This window comes from Lissotriton helveticus, chromosome 3_1 (genome assembly GCF_964261635.1).
Source record: "Lissotriton helveticus chromosome 3_1, aLisHel1.1, whole genome shotgun sequence".
NCBI lineage: Eukaryota > Metazoa > Chordata > Amphibia > Caudata > Salamandridae > Lissotriton > Lissotriton helveticus.
Window position 1 is genome coordinate 882871497 of NC_136061.1, and position 18812 is coordinate 882890308.

The following is an 18812-nucleotide window of genomic DNA, read 5'->3' on the forward strand; positions in this document are numbered from 1 at the left end:
GCAGTGCATGACAGGTTGCAGTGGCAGCTGGCATCTACGCGGAGGGGTGGGGTCCCAAGGGCACTGGAGCCCTGCACTTACTGTAACTCAGGTCTCTTAAGACAGCTGGTTTAGAGGTTTCAAGGTGCGCACGTCTGGTCGACCGACACAAGACGGGCGGCCAAAAAGACATGCACACTTTGAAAAATGCAGAAACAGTCTACCCTCCTCCCTCAGCTGTCATTCAAACTTTGGATGGTAACTTAAGTGGGGCGACACTCCTCCACTTCAAAGGAGGAGCTGCCCCTGACAGGTTGGTCTTAAAAGTCAGCGTGCGGACTGTTCTTAGGTCTGGCATTGGCCAAGATCCTCAGATTTTACTATAATTATATGTATAATATACTTACTTAACCACTTGGCTGCTAAGGGGTGTGCGAGTAGGTCCATTGACTTTCCATTGAAATCAATGGAAACTCCATGACGAGTTACCCTTGTCATTAGCACTGAAGGGGTTAAAGGGGTTTTCAGCCACCTCACTTCACCTATTGATCTGTTGTTGTGTCATTTACATTTTGCTTCCACCCACTATAGCATAGCGCAATGGGGCAACCTACTTCAGCCACTGGCTAACTTCACTTTGAGTGACTCCATTTTTCTCTTTCACGAGGAGCACATCTGCACAAAAGGTAGTGCCTTTCGGTGCCAGTGTTTTTGTTTTTACTTTACAATTACTTTAGTGTTGTCTTTGTGTTTAGAGCCTGATGTGATAACAGGATGCATTTGATTTAAAATACAGGACATATTCCAGCTTTATAAGATCCCATCTCCCGCTAATGCTGTTGTAAATTCCTTTGAGTGGCTTTCTTTATCTGAGTACTACTATTTCACATCAGCTGACATGAGCTTCAGATATAAGCTAATCAGTATGCTACCAACCCTTCCTTCCTTCCTTTCTTCCTTTCTTCCTTCCTTCCTTCTTTCTTTTTTCTTTTTTTCTTTTTTTCTGCCATTCTCTTTTTTCTTTTTTCTGCCATTCTCTTCTTTCATACCTTCTTTCTTTTTTCTTTTCTTAATTCCTTCTTGCATTCCTTTGTTCCTTCCTTCTTAATTTACTTCCCTTCGTCCTTGCTTCTTTTCATTTTCTCGCTTTCTTTCTTTCCTGTTTCTGTCCCATTTTCCTTCCTGTTGTTTACTTTCCTTCTTCATTACTTTATTTGTTCTTTTCTTCAATCCATCCTTTTTTCTTTTCTTTCTTTCCTTCCTTCTTTCATTCTTTCATTCTTGCCTTCCTTCTTTCTGGCCTGCTTTGTCTCTTTCTCTCTCTCTCTGTTTCATTCCTTCCTTCCTTCATTTTCTTACTTTCCTACCTTCCTTTCCTTCTTTCTTTTTTATTTCATTCTTTCCCTTTTCTTCATTTTTTAAAATTAAGTTTGTAATCATAGGTGTTTTTGTAGTTTATTTTTATATTTCATTAGCAATTTATTGTGTAGTATTATGTGTTCTCAGCGGAACAGGGTGGGAAGTGAATTGAATTATAATTAATTTAAATGTAATGCTAATTAGCTAGTTGTAAATTAATTATTCAATTGATCATTAATTATGAACATTGTCTAGTTGCTCAATTTATAGCTTTCAATGTAGTTTGTTGATTTTAATGTATATTTGTTTTTATTATATTTAATAGTAGGTTATATTTTAGTAGCAGGTTATTGGGTTTGTAGGGGAATAGGGTGTCAACTTAATGTAATAAAAATATATTTAAGTCTAATGTTAATTTATTTTTAATGGTAATTTAATATTTAATGTATTAATACTTGTGTGAATTATGCAATTATGTAATATGTTTAATGTATTTAGTATTGTATTTCTTTGAATGTGTAGTTTAATTTCTATATGTTTGCTACTAATGTCATTTTTAATACTGTGTTATTTTTTGTTTTGGGGAATAGGGAGGAAAATATTAAATTTGTAATCATTTTAAATTACTTTTATATATATAACTGATTAATTGATAATTAAATATGTATATGTTCATGTTGTACTTGTTATGTTAATTATTTCTTTTATTAGAGATCTCAATTAAAGTAATGGTACTAAATTGTATGTGAAAATATTTTTCTTTTTACTTTAAAACAAATACTTTGGTATTTATTTAACATTTTATATGTTTCCATTTTATTGTAAGTAGGGAAGTGAATGTTATTATAGGTAATTTCATTATATATTTTAATGTTTTCTTATAATTTAAAGTCATTTGTTTTTGTTAAAAAATATAGCATTTGCTTTTTCTACAGTCTATAATTAGATACTTGTCTTCTTTTAGTTATTGAAATATTCTTAATAAATGTAATGACTCTAAAATCCAATGGGTTTCCTACTGTTGCTCCGACTGATGTAAGAATGGTAAATCTAACCCCTCTGAAGTGCAACACTTTTACTACTGTTGCTTAACTTAGCGCGGTTGCTGTAAACCTAACCTCTCCAAACGCCAACACTTTCCTCTATAGTTACTTAGGCAAGAATGAGGCAAGAATGTGAAAAGTAAATCTAACAGTTCTGAAATTCAACACTCCCCCTTCTGTTGCTAAGACTCGAGTGTGAATAGGAAATAAAACCACTCTGAAATCCAACACTTTCCCTAATATTGGTTATACCGGAGTAGGAATAGTAAATTTAACTACTCCTAAGTCAAACACATTCTCTACTATTGCCTACACTGAAGTGGGAATACAAAATATCACCTCTCCAAAATCCAGCTCTTTGCTTACAGCAGCTTAAATTAGAGTGGGAATAGTAACTCCACCCCTTTAAAGTTCAACACTTTCCCTTACATGCGCTTAGACTAGAGTGGGACTAATAAATCTAACCCCCCCAAAGTCCAACACTTCCTCTACCATTGCTTAGACTGCAATGGGAAGAGTAAATCAAACCCCTCTGAAGTCTTTCCCTACTGTTGGTGAAACTGGATTCATTTAATTTATTTTTTTAATATTCTTTGTTCTTATTTTGTAATATTTTTTTGTTTTGATATGCTTATATTATTTTCAGTAAAAGTAGTTTTTGTTGGGGCTTAACATTTAACTATTTAATATATTGGTCAAAATAAATATATGGCATTTTGTGACTTAAGAGTTTACAGTTTATGTTTTGTTATTGTTTATATTATTTGTAAATAGATTGTTTATATTTTCCATAACATATATGTATATATTTATATATTTTATTTGATTTTAATTTGTCATTTAAAATTGTAAATACCGTTATTTCTTATGTGTTTATGTAAATATTTACTTTAGATTATATTTTTGCTGGTTATACACATGTTTACTAGTTCCATTTTTTCCAGTATAATACTTTCAAATAAATATATTTAAAAACTGTGTAATTATTGTGCTTTCATTTCTTAGAGTACATATATATAATAAAACAGTTTTTACATGATATTGATTTTATATGTTTGATAGTTTACACATTTATTAATTTAAATACTGTATGAGTTTAAAAAACAATATTTTACCTCTTTTGAATGAGACTGCTTTCCATAATATTTTAACACAATTGTTTTTAATGTCCATTATTTGTATAGGAACACAATATTTTTGTCAACAATCTTTTTACCACAATATTCTGTCTGGCAACCAGATTAATTTTTAAAAGAGAGGTTCTTACCTGTTCAAAGTGTTATCTTATCAGGACACACTCCTAGCTTTTCACTGCACCAGGCATGCTACAATATTAGGCCTAAAGCCATGTTTTCATTTGTCCCACTAATGAATGGCACAATAATGGATGCAGAACACAGGTGGCATTTAAGTTTTCTGCATCATAAACATATCATAAGCTATGGTCTTACAGAAAAGTTCAATATGCCAATCAAGGATTAATCAATTTCTACATGTTTTGTCGGTCAGAACACATACATTTGGCACTGGACAGCAGTGCCCCCATTTGCAGAGTTTCATGGGGGTGAACACAAAAAAGTGACATTTTCTCACATTGACCAAACCAGGTTTCAAACTCTAACCATTTATTTAGGGGTTCACCATAAGGTCATACTAATCATAATTGCAAATAGTTTTTTATATTGTGCATATTGCAATATTTTCCTCTTACTAATCATCGTAAATAGCGAGTACTATTCAGTAATGAATGGGGGCTTACTATTGTCATTGGTATCCCACTACTGATCAGCTCCCTCATTTAGTATTCTGCTGCCAGTGATATTTAGGAGTCATTTTCTTGTCGTGACTCGCCGCCCTCCTCCAAATCCTCCTCACTCATAAATATACAAAGTAAATTATGACATTTTGAATGATATTTGTAGACACATGCTCCCTTCTGGGAAACATGTAGATCAGGCATAACTGTCAGAACTAATGCAGTTATGGAATACGTTCAGCCACATGGCCAGACTCCCTGGCCAAATCCCCCCTTTCTGTCTTCCTGTAGCAATAGCAGCACATCTGCTGGGTTCATCAGGAAGTGTGTTCTCTAATGCTTCACCCATTTCCTGTTCACCATTACTACTTCCGGCCACTAAAGGCATTTAGTTAGCAATCAAGGGCAGAAAGGTAGAGCTCCAAACTGAAGCCTGGGATAAACTGAGTTTAGCAGCGGACACGAATGATAGCAAACTTTTTTGGGAAACAGTGAATTGCCCCTTTTTGAAGGACGACCACATTCCGGAATTGAATTCCTTAGTCAACTGCGATGCTTGGGTGGAACACTTTTCTAGCATTTCTAACTATCCTGATAGGAGTGTGTTCAATTTTAATTTACCTACTCAAAATGATACTATCTGGCCTGTATTACCCCTGCTGATTGATATAGAGGAAGTCTATGATGGACAAATAAATAGCAAGGGGGCAAGACCCCGGGCCATGATGGGGTGCCAATTGACCTATATAAGAATGAAATGGAGCTGTGGTCCCCAATTTTAACTAGCGTTTTTAATGCTGATGTTGAGGATTCAATTCCGTTGTCATGGGGTCATTCGATAATCATGCCTATCCATAAGAAAGGGTCAAAGTCTGAACCGAGTAACTATCGTCCTATTTCCCTTTTGGACTCTTCTATTAAGATAATGAGTAGGATCTTACTTAAAAGACTTGAAAGTTGGGTGAATGAAAACATGATCCTCTCAGAAGTCCAATATGGATTTAGGAAAGGCCTAGGCACAATGGAAAAATGTGTAAACCTAGACCTATTGATTAGTAAATATACCCTAGCAAAAGAAGGTAACTTATACCTATGTTTCGCGGACCTCAGCAGCGCCTTTGACTTGGTTGACCATTCCATCGTGTGGCCACTTTTATTAGAAATGGGCGCCCCTAAAGAGATTGTTTTCTTTTTAGCAAGATTATATGAGAAACTCTCTAATAAAGTGCGGTATAGATAAACAGGAGAATGTACCCCTTTTTATTAATGTTAAACGAGGGATCCGTCAGGGATGTGTGCTGGCTCCATTATTATTTTCATTATTTATTAATAATGTAGATTCAACATTGAGGCTAATTCCGGCTGATTCCCCTATGATTTTCGAGAAAACCGTACCAATTCTCTTATACGCCGATGATGCGGTTTTACTCTCTCGTACACCTATCGGACTACAGCGCCTTATTAACAATTTTAAATTATTTATCGACAAAAGGAAGCTTCTCATAAATAAAACGAAAACATTCATTATGGCATTTGGTAAGCACCCCAAATTGACCAGGCCCTTTTATATTGATGATTCTAGGGTTCAGGTGATCAATTTGTTTTGTTATTTGGGAGTGACTTTCTCAGGGAATGGAACCTGGGTCCATGAACATGCCAATGTTAGGTCTAAAATGTCGAGGAATGTCAACGGTATATTTAGATTTGCAGCTAAATTAGGAAATCGTAGACCAAAGGATATGGTGGATATTTTTAAGGCTAGGTGTGTGACAGCAGCTTTATATGGAGCAGGACTTTGGGGATATTGTATAAAAAATTCCCTACTAACTGAAAAAACCTGTTCCTTAAACGTTTATTATGTGTCCCGCCCTCTGCCTCTACTGAATGAATCCATAATGAGGTAGGTCTAGACTATATCTCAGACCTAGCGGCTAAGCGCCCTCTCCTTCTCTGGAAATCCATATGGAGTAAGGAAGAGACGGTGTTCACACAAACCTTAATTCAAGATTGTCTAAGGTTAGATAATAGCAATAAAATACCGTGGATTAAGTATGTTTGTTATTGGTTTGCTTGCTTATTTAAATGTCGTATACGTTTGGACCCATGCCTTACAGATTCTATATCAAAATTCAAGATTAAAACAGTTTTTCTGGAGGCGAAAAGGGCATATCGTTCCTGTATAATTGAGAAACAATCGACAGTGATATACTACCGACAACTGGAACTTATAAAGGATTTTCAACTGTATTTAACTTTTGTAACAAATGTTTCCCATAGATATGTATTGACACGCCTAAGATTAGGCATAGCCCATCACTTGGTAGCTTTTCCTAAAATGAAACAGAGCACCACCATTCCGTGTCCATGTGATGTAGCTTCTCAGCAAATTTGCTTCCATATTTTACTATTTTGTAAATTCTATTAGAATTTTAGAATTTTTTATTTAAAACCTATCTTTTTAAAGTATAATATTAGAACCCCGCAGGATGCCATGAACCTGCTTATTGGTATGGAGGATCCAGGACTGTTTTTCCACCTGGCATAATTTTTACTAAAGGCTATTAATATCAGGAAATCAATTGTTATTAACCAGTGATTGTATTTTTAAGGGCATATTGGATTGTGTACCATTTTGTATTTTGCACATTGTACTTTATGATGTCCCCTGTTGGACTTTGCCTTTGGAATCTTAGTCAAACTCATTAAAGGCTATCTTTTACACCAACTGTATAACAAATTTCTGTCCGTCGCTTTTTATGGATGTTTTATATGGATGTAGTTACCTAAATTGATTGTATTTTCCTTTTGTATGTTTGAACTTCTGTTATGCTGTATGGCTGATTAATTCAACCAAATAAAGCTTTTAAACTGACTGAACTGGGTGAGCACGTCATCTGTTTGTATCCTCTATGCACCACTGACTCTCTATGACACCATCCTGGCTCACTATCAGACTTATAGCGCAGGACCCAAAACCTCAGCCAAATCTACATTTATACAGTTTCAACATTGCTTCATTATTGCACAAGTAAGAAGGGACCACCAAGTCAGTAGGAGAGAATGCAGTGTTCTAGATGTCCGATGGATTCAACCCCGATCTGTGACTGGGGGTGAGTGTCTGAAAAGTGTCAGCTCTCCGTCCATCATTGCCTTGTGTTTGCTGTGTTCTAGATGTCATGACATCCAACTCAATGGTAAGGAGGATTTGAAGTTTTGAGAGGTACTCCACAGCAAGTTGGTTTCACTGTAAATTTGGTTATTGGTCAACCATTGATTATTTTATGAGAACTCGGCAGTCAGATGGTTTACAAGAGTGTGCAAGACTTTGCAGAACTGAAACTGATGCGTTTCCATACAGGCCATGTCTTTTGTTAAATATTTCCAGATGGCAAACGTCAACAAATATGGGAAGCTTTTAATTTTCAAACTCTTTCAGATGTGGTGGGCTAGCTTGGACTCTGAAACTTTCAAGAGGCCACCTGTAGCTGCTTTGCACACCTGATGGATTTTGGCACCGTAGTGGGAGGGCAGAATGATCACGGTGATCTTTTCTATACAGTGCGTCAAAGTGGAACAACTTGTTTATTTAATAATGAATCAAGTACGTGTTCCTACAATACTATATGAAACACTTGGCACATTTGGCATTTTTCCAGGAGGACAGAAGCTAGTGGACAACAGAATTAAATACACTCTTCTCTAAAGCTGCCATAGAATTGTGATATCATCTAATTATCGAGTTGGGGGATTATGGTTCCAATTTGGAAAACAGTTATTTTGAAACTTTCATTGTCATACATATTGATTTCCACATGGTAAACAACACCTGAGATATTGGTCTGAAACTTAGTGCAACTGTCAGGCTTGGTTCTGCAAGATGGTTCAACGACAAGTTAAAACATATATGTTCTCCTTTCTTGAGACTAAATACAGAAAACATCATAGACAATTGTCAGGCACCTCTTCTTTCCTTTATGCTTTGACAGGAATGTTTTAGCGGGAAATTGGATGCCTATTGCATTGACAAAGATCTGGTCTTACTTCTTATTGCATTACATACACACACACATGGGCTCAACGGAAAACAGAGCTTACTCCTATTTGTATCAAACAAATCATTCTTAAAATTTTTTTATTTTTTTTAAATGAACATGTTTGGGATTTATGCAGATCTGTGGATCTCCACCAAGAGTTTCTGCATATGTTAGCCAATGTCCCACATGTATCCCTCAAATGCCTTGAATTCACAGTGCTTTATAGCTCCTAAAGTCAGTTTAAGAGGAGTATATTGACTGGAATAGCCTGATAATTAATCTGAAGGAGATAGATCGAAAAAGGAGGAAGCATTTAGTTGTTATTTGAAATGGTGAAGCTTTGAACAGGTCAGCTTCTTCAAATATTTTCTGCTTATGTCAAACAGAAGACAAATACCCACTTACCAAGCGATGGAACTGCGAACCGTTATTGGCATAACCCCAGCTTACCAATTTCTGTCTTAAAATAGAGTAGTAATGATATCACATTTTTAGTGACTCTTTATGAGACCGGGATTTGAAAATGTAAAATTCCTAGCCTACCTACTGGTTTATGTAAGACTAGCCCTATTCAAATATTCATGATGGAGCTGGGATAACAAAGCTTTGTGAGACATGCTTTGAACCATTAGATCTTCCTATGTTAAAGGCTTGCTACTTGGTGAAGGGAGCTCGTAATGTCAGGCAATAATGGAACTGCATACCACCTTTAAGGATGCCTAAGAAGCAATATCATCTAAAGTATCAGAGGTGGAAAGCATAAGGGTCTGAAAGTAGAAAGTTAGAGGTTTGCAATAAAAGGCAAAATAAAAACGACACCCATAAAGCTTCATCTACCAAAAAACTTTGTGTATTCACATATTTAGCCTTAAAATCTGATGTGAAAGACCTCCTTGGTAAAGGGATGCAAATTCATTCACAAACCTGGAAATCCTTAATGACTAACTATTGTTAACGTCCAAGTTTCAGTAAACCATATCTGACCAAAATCTTGTGTGCGCAAACGCATGCAGCTTTATCTAAACTGCATCAAAATCACTCCAGTAACCTGGTCCAGCCAACCTTTATCAACAAGACTTTGGGGCCGATTAGAATGGCGGACGGATCGCAACTGCCATGCAGACGGTGGCGATCCATCCGCCATCTGTGCCCGTCCGCCACCTATTTCCCCCTGCCATATTACAATGGCGGGGGGGACCACGGCGGACAGAAACACCGTCCGTCGCTTTTCCGCCCCGGTCGCCTTGCGGCCGGGGTGGAAAAGGGTTTATATGGTTGGCAGTGTCTTCCAGACACCGCCAGCTATATTACGATGGCCGGATGCAGATGCCTACGGAAAGGCACACGGGCTTTGCTTTGGGGGTCCGTTGCGGGCCCCCAGGGTGAAGGGGGTGGGGGGTGCACATGGGGGGTACCTATGGTACCCCCTTGCGTTTCACAGTACAACATGGCAGGCACCGCGCGGTGCTTGTCATGTTGTGCTGTGAAACATTGCGGCGGATGGTACTTTCAGCACCGATGGCCGCAATGTTAAAAACGCGGGATGCACCCGCCACTGTGGCGGGTGCATCCTAATTCGGGGCACGGTACCTCCGCCCTTGTGGCGGACGGTCCCTGCCCCAGACAGGATGGCGGACAGAATTTGTCCATCCGCCATCCTAATCGACCCCTATGTTTGAGTTGGCAACCTTGTGAAGAAACACTTGCCTTTATGTACTTCCATACATAAAGTTCGATTTTTAGAAGGAGCTCCCTAAACACATCAGGTAGTAGTTCAATTGCTATTGCATGTTTTCTCTTTAACATTATTAATAGGGAATAATTTATCATTAGGGCTTTGCTGTTTAACTTAGGAGCACGGATTTAAATTTATTGGCATGTAATCTGCATTCAATTGACTAAGTTAACGTGTTGCTAAAGGAAATGGTTTCATTCCAGTGTTTTTATCTTCATTTTTCTAAAGAAAGGATTTTGGGATGTTCCTTTGTAGCATTCTCTTGTCTTATAGCGAGAGTGTAATAGTTTTAAATGCCAAAACCATGTATAATGATGAATGAAGAAGTAATTATCATGGCATCACCATGCTATTCAGCAAACATGGAAAACGTTGGCTCTATGTATAGAGCAAGTATTGGCGAAAACCAATGGACCCCAATACCTTACAATATCGTGTTTTGGGCTATTGCTACAACTGGAAACAGTGAACAACAATGAAAGCATTTTATCACAAACTAAGAGGTCAGATACAGACAAACGTTGACACCAATTTCAATAATTCTATTTAATACATGTATGACAAATGTTTGAGCAAGCTAATAGTTCTGTCTGCTCTAGAGCTGGATCAAATGCACAAAAGATGATGGTCTACTTTCAGCCTAATCGGGGCGTGTCAGTAGAGTGTAGCTTGGTTCCAAGTCTGGGCAGGCTGAAAACCTGTCTTGGGTTGCTTGTGTTTCAGTTCAGAGAGGACCTGGATTGCAGTTAAGGCTGAACTGTTCCTATTGGAGCAGGACCAAGATTGATTTGCCTATGGCTGGGTCTAATCTGAGGTGACATGGTGGGCAAAAGAATGTGCCCCAAATAATTGAAAGCATTCCTCCCATCACCATTTGTGTGTTTGGTGCTCTAGTATGGGAATGCATAGAAATACATAGCCTGTTACAAGGTAGAGAGGATTTAATAATCAATGGCAAATTCTTTTTGTAAACATTTTCTATTAGTATTTAAACATTTGTGTCTTGTTACTACTATTACTCTTGAACTATTAGCTTTAAAAAACGATAATTTTGATACAGAAACACAGGCATGCTACTGCTGTTATTTTATGTTCTAGTACATTATTCTTTTTTTAGTAGTTTTATTACTGTGCTGTTCTTAGCAATTCATTTTTATTTCTATTTCATCTCCAACTTTTTAATACTTTGGAAATATGATAATTATTCACATGTTAATACATGGTTATTTTATAAATATGTAATTATTCGTTTTAAACTATATTTATTTTATGTCTATTACTACATTGAAGTGATGAGTAGTATTTGAAAAGAAATTAAAAAGTGTTACGATATGAATTTATTATAAGCATTATTTTTCTGTGCAGAAAATTCTTAACTTATTGTAGAGTGTTTATAATTATTGTATTAGTAAATTGTTGTACTCATAAGTATGGTTTTCTAAATGTGTAATGAAATTACATTGCTATTATTCGCACTGGAATCACTACTGTTTTTCAATCATACTTTTTTTATATATATTGCGTTATTAACATTAATGACATCATTACAAAGCTAATTGAAAAAAGTAAAAACTGCATAGAAAGTCTATCCATAACCGAACCTAATTTTTTTATTTGTCACCAAGTGAGCACAAATTAACAAAAATAGTAGAGTGACTGTTGGGAAAGTTTAATGTGGAGGTTTTGTATCAATTACCTAGATTATGCCAAGAACAGAAACTGACATAAAAGCTGCATGCGTGTAAGAAAAGGAAGTAGAGATTAATGCTTGGCATTGATTGATTGACATTGATAAAGCACAACAGCTGCGTCCAAAAGAAGCGTCCTGACACTGCACCTAAGTGGCAAACAAACCTTTATGAGGCACTAGTTAAAAAGTGAGGGGCCGATTCACAGAACTAATCTGAGACAAAATCCTAAATTTACTACTTTTGGTATTCACAGAAGACAGTTAGTAGTAGTAAAGTTTGGATTTTGTCTTAAGTCAGGATTTTGTCTTAAATTAAACTTAAGTTAAATTTAAGTTTGTCTTAAATGTTGGTTTTAAGACAAATTCCTAATTCAAGACAAAATCCTAATTTAGGACAAAATCCTAACTTTACTACTAATAAATGCCTTCTGTGAATACCAAAAGTAGTAAGATAGGATTTTGTCTCAGATTAGTTCTGTGAATTGGCTCCTTAGTTGTCCCAAAAAAACTTCAGAGGTAGATTTCCTCAAAGCTAGAAGGAGATAATTCCAGAGTTTGCCCACTAAGAAGGCAAAGGAGCGGTCCTCCCTTCTTGCTTTACAGATTTTAGAACTAATTATGAGGCCCTGCTTAGCTGATTGAAGCAATATATTAGGAACCAGGGGCTATAAGTATATATATATAAGTATATAGCATGTTGGTTGTTGGAAATGCGCTGATTCTTATAATCCTTCTGTTTGCGACCGCAAATATGCTTTTTTAAATGTACAAAAGCACAAATTGCAATTCAGTCACACGCTACCAAATCACTAGTTGTTTTAGCGATTCAGTATTTGTAGGGGGCGTGTGTAGGGTGTCCTTCCAAATACTGAATTGCAGTACAATGTATGAATATGGTCACAAAACATCAATTTTTCACCAACACCTTGAAGGAGGTGGTAACCATTCACTGATGGGAAGGGGTCCACAAGAGACCCCCTTCCCTTTGAGAATGCAAAATAAAAATATGTTAAAGGCCAGGCAATGGTCCAATGGATGGTGGTCCATTACATTTTCTTTCGCATTGCATTCTCTTAAAAAATGAAACTTTAAAGTTTATTTTTTACTTCCTAAATGCGTTCTGTAATCCTTTTAGGAAAACAGGCTGCATTTAAAAAAAAACTAAAAAAAACATTGCTTTATTAAAAAAGCAATCGCAGACATCTGACATCAGACACTGACCTCAGCAGGCCACCATCCCTGGGATGGCTGCGATACCTAACGGGTCGCAAAATTCAACCTACCTCATTAATATTCATGAGGTAGGTCGATTGCAATACATTAGGAATCCCTATCTAAAATGTGAATGTTTTCTTACATTAAGGATTGCGATTTCCTAATTGCAATACAGTAAGAATCGCAAATAGGAAATCGAAACTATAGATTTTTGCATATCTGGCCTAATGAGGTCATTTCCAACCATAAAAATGGTTTTACATGTATTAAAAGCACCAAATCGCAATTTGTGTTTACGGGTCGGTATTTGGAAGGGGCATGTTTCGGGCGTCCCTTCCAAGTGCCAAATCTGAATGGGATGTATTCATATTTTGCAACTGAATTCTGGTTGCAAAGCATTAATTTTTACTCGCCCCTTGAAGGAGGTGGTAACCCATTAACAAATGGGGTGGGGTCCCAATGGGACTCTTTCCCCTTTGAGAATGGAAAACAAATATTTTTTTGTAAGAGCAGGCATTGATCCCACAGACCACTGTCTACTCTTAAACAAGCATTTGCAATGCAATATATCTCACAATTGCAAGATTTTGAGCTATTGGCATTGTAAATGACAATGCCTTTTATATATGTGTTTGAAAAAACCTTTAGTAATGAATGGCATTGTCACTTACGATGCCAATAGGTAAAAGTTTCTAAAATGTGAGACCTATTGCATTGCAAATGCTTGTTATTTACATGTGCCCCATGCTGCACTTTCACATTAATAGAGTCCACACCCCTTTCTTTAGATGTGTCGTGTCTAAAGAAAGGTCCACGACCACTATTAAAGTGAAAGCGCAGTATGAAGCACTTTTACCACAGTGACCACTTAATTATGCATATTCAGATACTGAAAAAGAGCACTGGCTGAAAGAAAATGACCCAAAGTCCCTTCCTGTATGCAGCATTAGTAAGAATGTGATTTGAGTAGGTTGGCAAACCAGCTGAAGCCGTATCTAGGATAGATCTAATACAACAAGCATAATTATTAGAACTATTTATGGATCATAAGCAGACAACAAGGTCATTATTATTACATTAGAATAATTGACATGGATCTTATTTTCTTTGGTCTAGATCACTGCCATTTTATGAGATGCTTTTGTGCAGTCACATGTAATAAACAGGTAGTGTTAAAGCTACTACTTCATCATTGGCTATAGTCCTATTGGCTTGGGTAATGCTTTATTAATGTTTGTTTTTTTGTAAATGGTTTAGTAAAATGTTATTACAAAATAAAATATAATAAAATAATAAAATTAAAGAGAATTTGAATAAAGTTGTATTTAAAATGGATTTAATTTTTTATATCTCTCTTCCGCTGTCACTATGCTCCCCACTCACTTCCATCCCCTCCATTGTAAGCTTGCTAACCCAGCCTCTCCCACTTGCCCTCCATTGTCCGTGTTTTGTCCATCCCCCTCCACCCACCCTCCATTTTCATCTTACTGACCCAGACCCTCCAACCTGCCCTCCATTTTCAGCTTGCTTCCCCAGCCCCTTCCGCCCACCCTCGATTACTAAATTGCTGCCTGAGCCCTTCCCACCCACCGTCCTTTGTCAGCTTGCATCCCCAGCCCCTCCTGCCCATCCTCTGTCAGCTTGCTACCACAGCTCTTCCCACCAGCTCTCGGTTGTCAGCTTGCTGGATCTCTCCCTTGTCAGCTTGCTGCCCCAGGCCCTCCGCCCTCCATCCATTTTCAGCTTGCTTCCCCATCTCCCCCTTCTAACCCTCCATTGTCAGTTTGCCTTCCCATCCCCTCCTGTCCACCTGCTATTGGCAGCTTGTTTCTCCACCCTCTGGCCATTGGCAGCTTGCTTCCCCAGCCCCTCCCTCCCACCCCTCATTTTCAGCTTTCTTCCCCTTCTGTCTTTCATTCTCTGCATGCTTCCCCAACATCCATTGTCAGCTTGCTGCCCCAGCACCACCTTTCCCATCTCCATTGTCTATTTGCAACCCCAGTCCCTCCCGCATAACCTCTGTTGTCTGTTTGCCTTCCCATGTCCTCTACCTCACCTGCCGCCTTCTGTCCTATTGTCCTCTCTCTGTGCTTCCTAGCATTCCAACTCAATCTACCGTTTGTCTTTTCTTTTATATGCGCTGGCCACATCATAGCACTGTTTAAAATTGTTGTTTTGCCCATGGTGCACAGCAGCTGTGCTCAGGGCCGGGCTGGCTACCGGGCGTTTTGGTGTGCTGCCATGCTGGGGGCTGGTTTCGTTGATGGGGACCTGCATGTGCTCAAACCCCTTTGTTTTGCTTTGTTTATTTAGAAGCACACACAGGTCCCCATCAACAAAATCAGCCCCCACCGCAGTGAAATCGCCCCCCCCCGCTTGGCAGCACACCAAAACGCCCAGTAGCCAGTTCGGCCTTGGCTGTGCTGATGTACAACATGGCTAAAAATCATTACCTAAGCCAAGAGCTCTCATAAGCGAGACCTTTGCTTTTGTCAACTCTTGTTGTCTATGTTTTTTCACAGCTGACTGTCTAAGAAGAGTGATGTCCACTGCTAGTGTTTTATACTGCAGTAAGTGCCTGACACTATGGTCTCGTTATGAACCATTTAATAGACTCTAAAATAACAGTAGTTGGGATTGAAGAGTGGTGTCTGAAGACTGTGGGGTTCCGAGCAGAAGGAGCCTCATTTGTGGGTCAGGTCTTGAAACCTTCCTTTTCACCCATGTAGGTACGAACCATTTGCTGTGTGCCCAGTCTTTGTGTATTTACTCAGGGTAAATCAAGCAACATGAGACTGCATTTACCATAATGCCAGGGGCGAACCTTGTTGGGAGGTCAAACAGTGTGCTCCCACCCCTGTTCCTGTTTAAAAGCCCTGAAGTCGGTGGGAGCTTGCAACCTTGCCTTTAAACCCATATAATTATTTTACTGTGTTGTGTGTAAGATTATTGCGAGTTTGTCCGTACAGTGGAACTTGCATCAACGTTTTGCCACAAAACCCATGTCAATATCTTTCAGTCCTAATGTCCATGTGCCCTTGACCAATCCCCTCTCAGTGTTTCCATATCTTAAAGTCAGTATCTCTTGGTGCTGGTGTCTTCTTGTCCCAGTGTCAGTGCCTCTATGTCTCAGTGATGTATCTCACAGTATCGTTGTCCACCAAAGCCACCGTCACCATCTCCATGCCCCAGCGACATGTTAGTGTCTGACTGCCCCAATATTGGTGTAGCTTTCTTTAGTGTTAGTGGGTCCCAGAGTCAGTACCTCTCTGTCCTAGTGGCATCTTCTCTCCGTGCCACTGCTTGCCTGTGCAGGGGGCAGTGTTACCTATGCAGTTTAGGGGATTCAAGAGCGTTGCTACCCATCATAGACTATCAGGAATGGGATTTCCACTTGGCTACCGGGAAACAGGGACCTGAGGCCGAACAGGGGTATGCCCATAGACATCCATCATTCTTTATTCACTGAAGCCATATTATTGCATATCATTTACTGAGGATAGTGTTTGGTATTCAAAGCATTAAATATCTAAATTGAACTACTGAATAATAGCTAAAGAACAGCTCTCTTTAAATAAGTGACGTTAAAACGTATTTTATATTCCACTACCAGTCTAAAGGGGACAGCGTCACATTATGTCTCATAAATCAAGCAAACATCAGCAAAGAATGGAATCTTCTGGAATGCCTGTTATTGGTGATTGAAAGAGATGCTGGACTTAGTAAAGGAGAACTGTGATTTTCTATTGCTTGTTATGGACGACATCGTAGGTACATCATAAACTTGGCGCATACCTCACCCAAAAAACTGTGCACTTTTGTATTGGGAAGTGGCAGATACAGCCAGTGAGAGGAATTGCAACTTCGCAGATAAGAGCTGCCGCCGCCACCAGGTTTGCCCAACCCTGACCCATTCCTGGATATTGGGAGCAGCATTAGGCTCGGCTAGGAAAACAGAACAGGCACACAGCAGCTGTTATACTAATTATACAATAACACATCCACTGTACATTGGCGTCAGGTGACGTGTGATGTGTGTTACAAAAATAAAAGTGCCAAAATCAATTTCTGTTCACAGTACGCACTTTAATAAGCGAAATTCAGCTGCTGACGGGGTGTCTTTTTCAGGTCTGGCTTGACAGGCTGCTGTCGACCTAGTGTTATCAATGTTTTAAAATATACACAAAATGTGCTTTTGCTCCTCACAGTACAGACTTTTTCTCTCACTACTTCTTTTTTGCTGTATGGTATATACCCCGCCTCCTTCGCAGGGTTTGAATTACTATGCACAGTTACATTGAAAAACACACTGAATCATCACGCATTAAATGCTTTATTTCATGGATGACTTTTTTCTACTCAGAAATTACTTGTTTTTGTTTAGTTTTTTCACTGAAGCAGGCTTTTCAGTGTTTTATTTGGTCCTCAAAATGCAAGCCAGGCTTATTGGTTCTGCCAATACTTGTTTGAGGTGCGACTATTCGCGCACAGAATGAATTGCTAATTTTCATTTTTGTTTCACTTCCCTCACAGGTCCAAAGAAAGATCAAAGTAATTCGTCTCCAATGTGACCGATCCTGCCCCTGATGGGCCACTTTTTACGCACCTTCATTCCTTATGGGGAAGTCAGATGGGACATGTTGTCTGCCACCTAGGTCGCCATATGCCGCAATGGTCCCTGACCCCGCACCAGACATGTACGGACTTGCTTCCCTAACCAGTCCAGGTCAGCAGGCACCCTCCCTGTGAAACGGACTCTTCCAATCAGCCAGCCCCACAGAGACCGCAGCGCTGGGGAGTTACTATGCAGTTTGGACTGCTTGTGGTGGTTGTTTTCCTGAGCTTGATGGATGTGGCAGGAAGCAGCAAGCTGGTGAAGGGGAGGAGGCAAAAAAGAAGTACGTATGAGCCAAATCTTTTCTCTTATCTTGACCGAGCAATACGCATGCGCTGCTTTTTGTCTTATCTTGACGAAGCAATGCGAGACTAGCAACACGCACCTCCTTGTTCAGATAAAGAGATATGCACAAATGTGCAGATTTAAAAACGAAAGTAAAGACAGGAACGCATCAGTGTTAGATGTGCATTTTGACACATCATGAACAATTTGTCAACATAGATCAAATGCCTGTCAGAATGCCTCCGAAATATATATAGTTCTATGGCTCTAAGGTACACTTGCTCCTGCGCGCCTCACTGTATACCTAATATTTACCCAGTAATTCATTGTTATATCACTGCTGTACGTCTGACCTCTTTTATGTTTATAGGCAAAGGACTCAGTTGTAATGAGAGATAAGTTTGCCAGTTATCTTGGTGTAACCAGGGATACGTTTCTTGTACTCGCTTTTCTTTAACATCCAGTTGCATTCTGGGATGTGCATTTCTGGTTGACGTCAACGAAACCAGATGAACTAACACATCTGAAACAATGCTTTAAATGAAGGAAAGCCAGAGGTTGGAACATGACAACCCTGATAAAAATCACATGAACACTTAAATAGACTTCGCGTTGTGCTTTCTAATTTTATTGATGCCATACTGTGAAAAATGTATTGATTTCATACTAATGTTACTGTCATGTTATTTTATTGCAATTTGTAGAGCACATGTTTGCCACAAGTATGGCCTGTAAATAATAAGCGATATCTGGATTTTGAATGCCCAGAAGGCTCTGGACAGTCTAGGCCACCCTTTGTTGCACAATATTGTAATCAATCCTCTCCCCCACAGTCTGAACTCTGGTGGCCAGCAGAGTTTAATCCTTCCCCTCTTCCAGTGGTGTCAGCTAGGAACCTGGGGTTCAAGTTTGATTCTAACCTTTCAGGAAGGACCCAGATTTGTCAAGTTTCCTCATCATGCTTTTGGAAACTGAAAGCCTTGCGGAGATTCCTGCATGTTTTGCCTACGGACTGCAGGAAAACTGTGGTTCAAGCATTAGTCACATCTTGACTATGCAAACAGTCTGTATTTGGGTCTCCCAGACTATCTGATTAGGAAA

The 18812-nt window shown here is 38.8% G+C and overlaps 1 protein-coding gene across 2 annotated transcripts in view; it reads left to right on the top strand.

Moving 5' to 3' along the window:
* The window catches only part of RSPO1 (R-spondin 1), a 545108-nt gene that overhangs the window by 358960 nt on the left and 167336 nt on the right, over positions 1 to 18812 (top strand). For both annotated transcript variants that reach the window (XM_078683781.1, XM_078683783.1), the window contains one exon: positions 17345 to 17709. In XM_078683781.1, the coding sequence (XP_078539907.1) occupies positions 17616 to 17709 (94 nt within the window). In that variant the 5' untranslated portion in view covers positions 17345 to 17615. The remainder of the gene's footprint in view (positions 1 to 17344; positions 17710 to 18812) is intronic.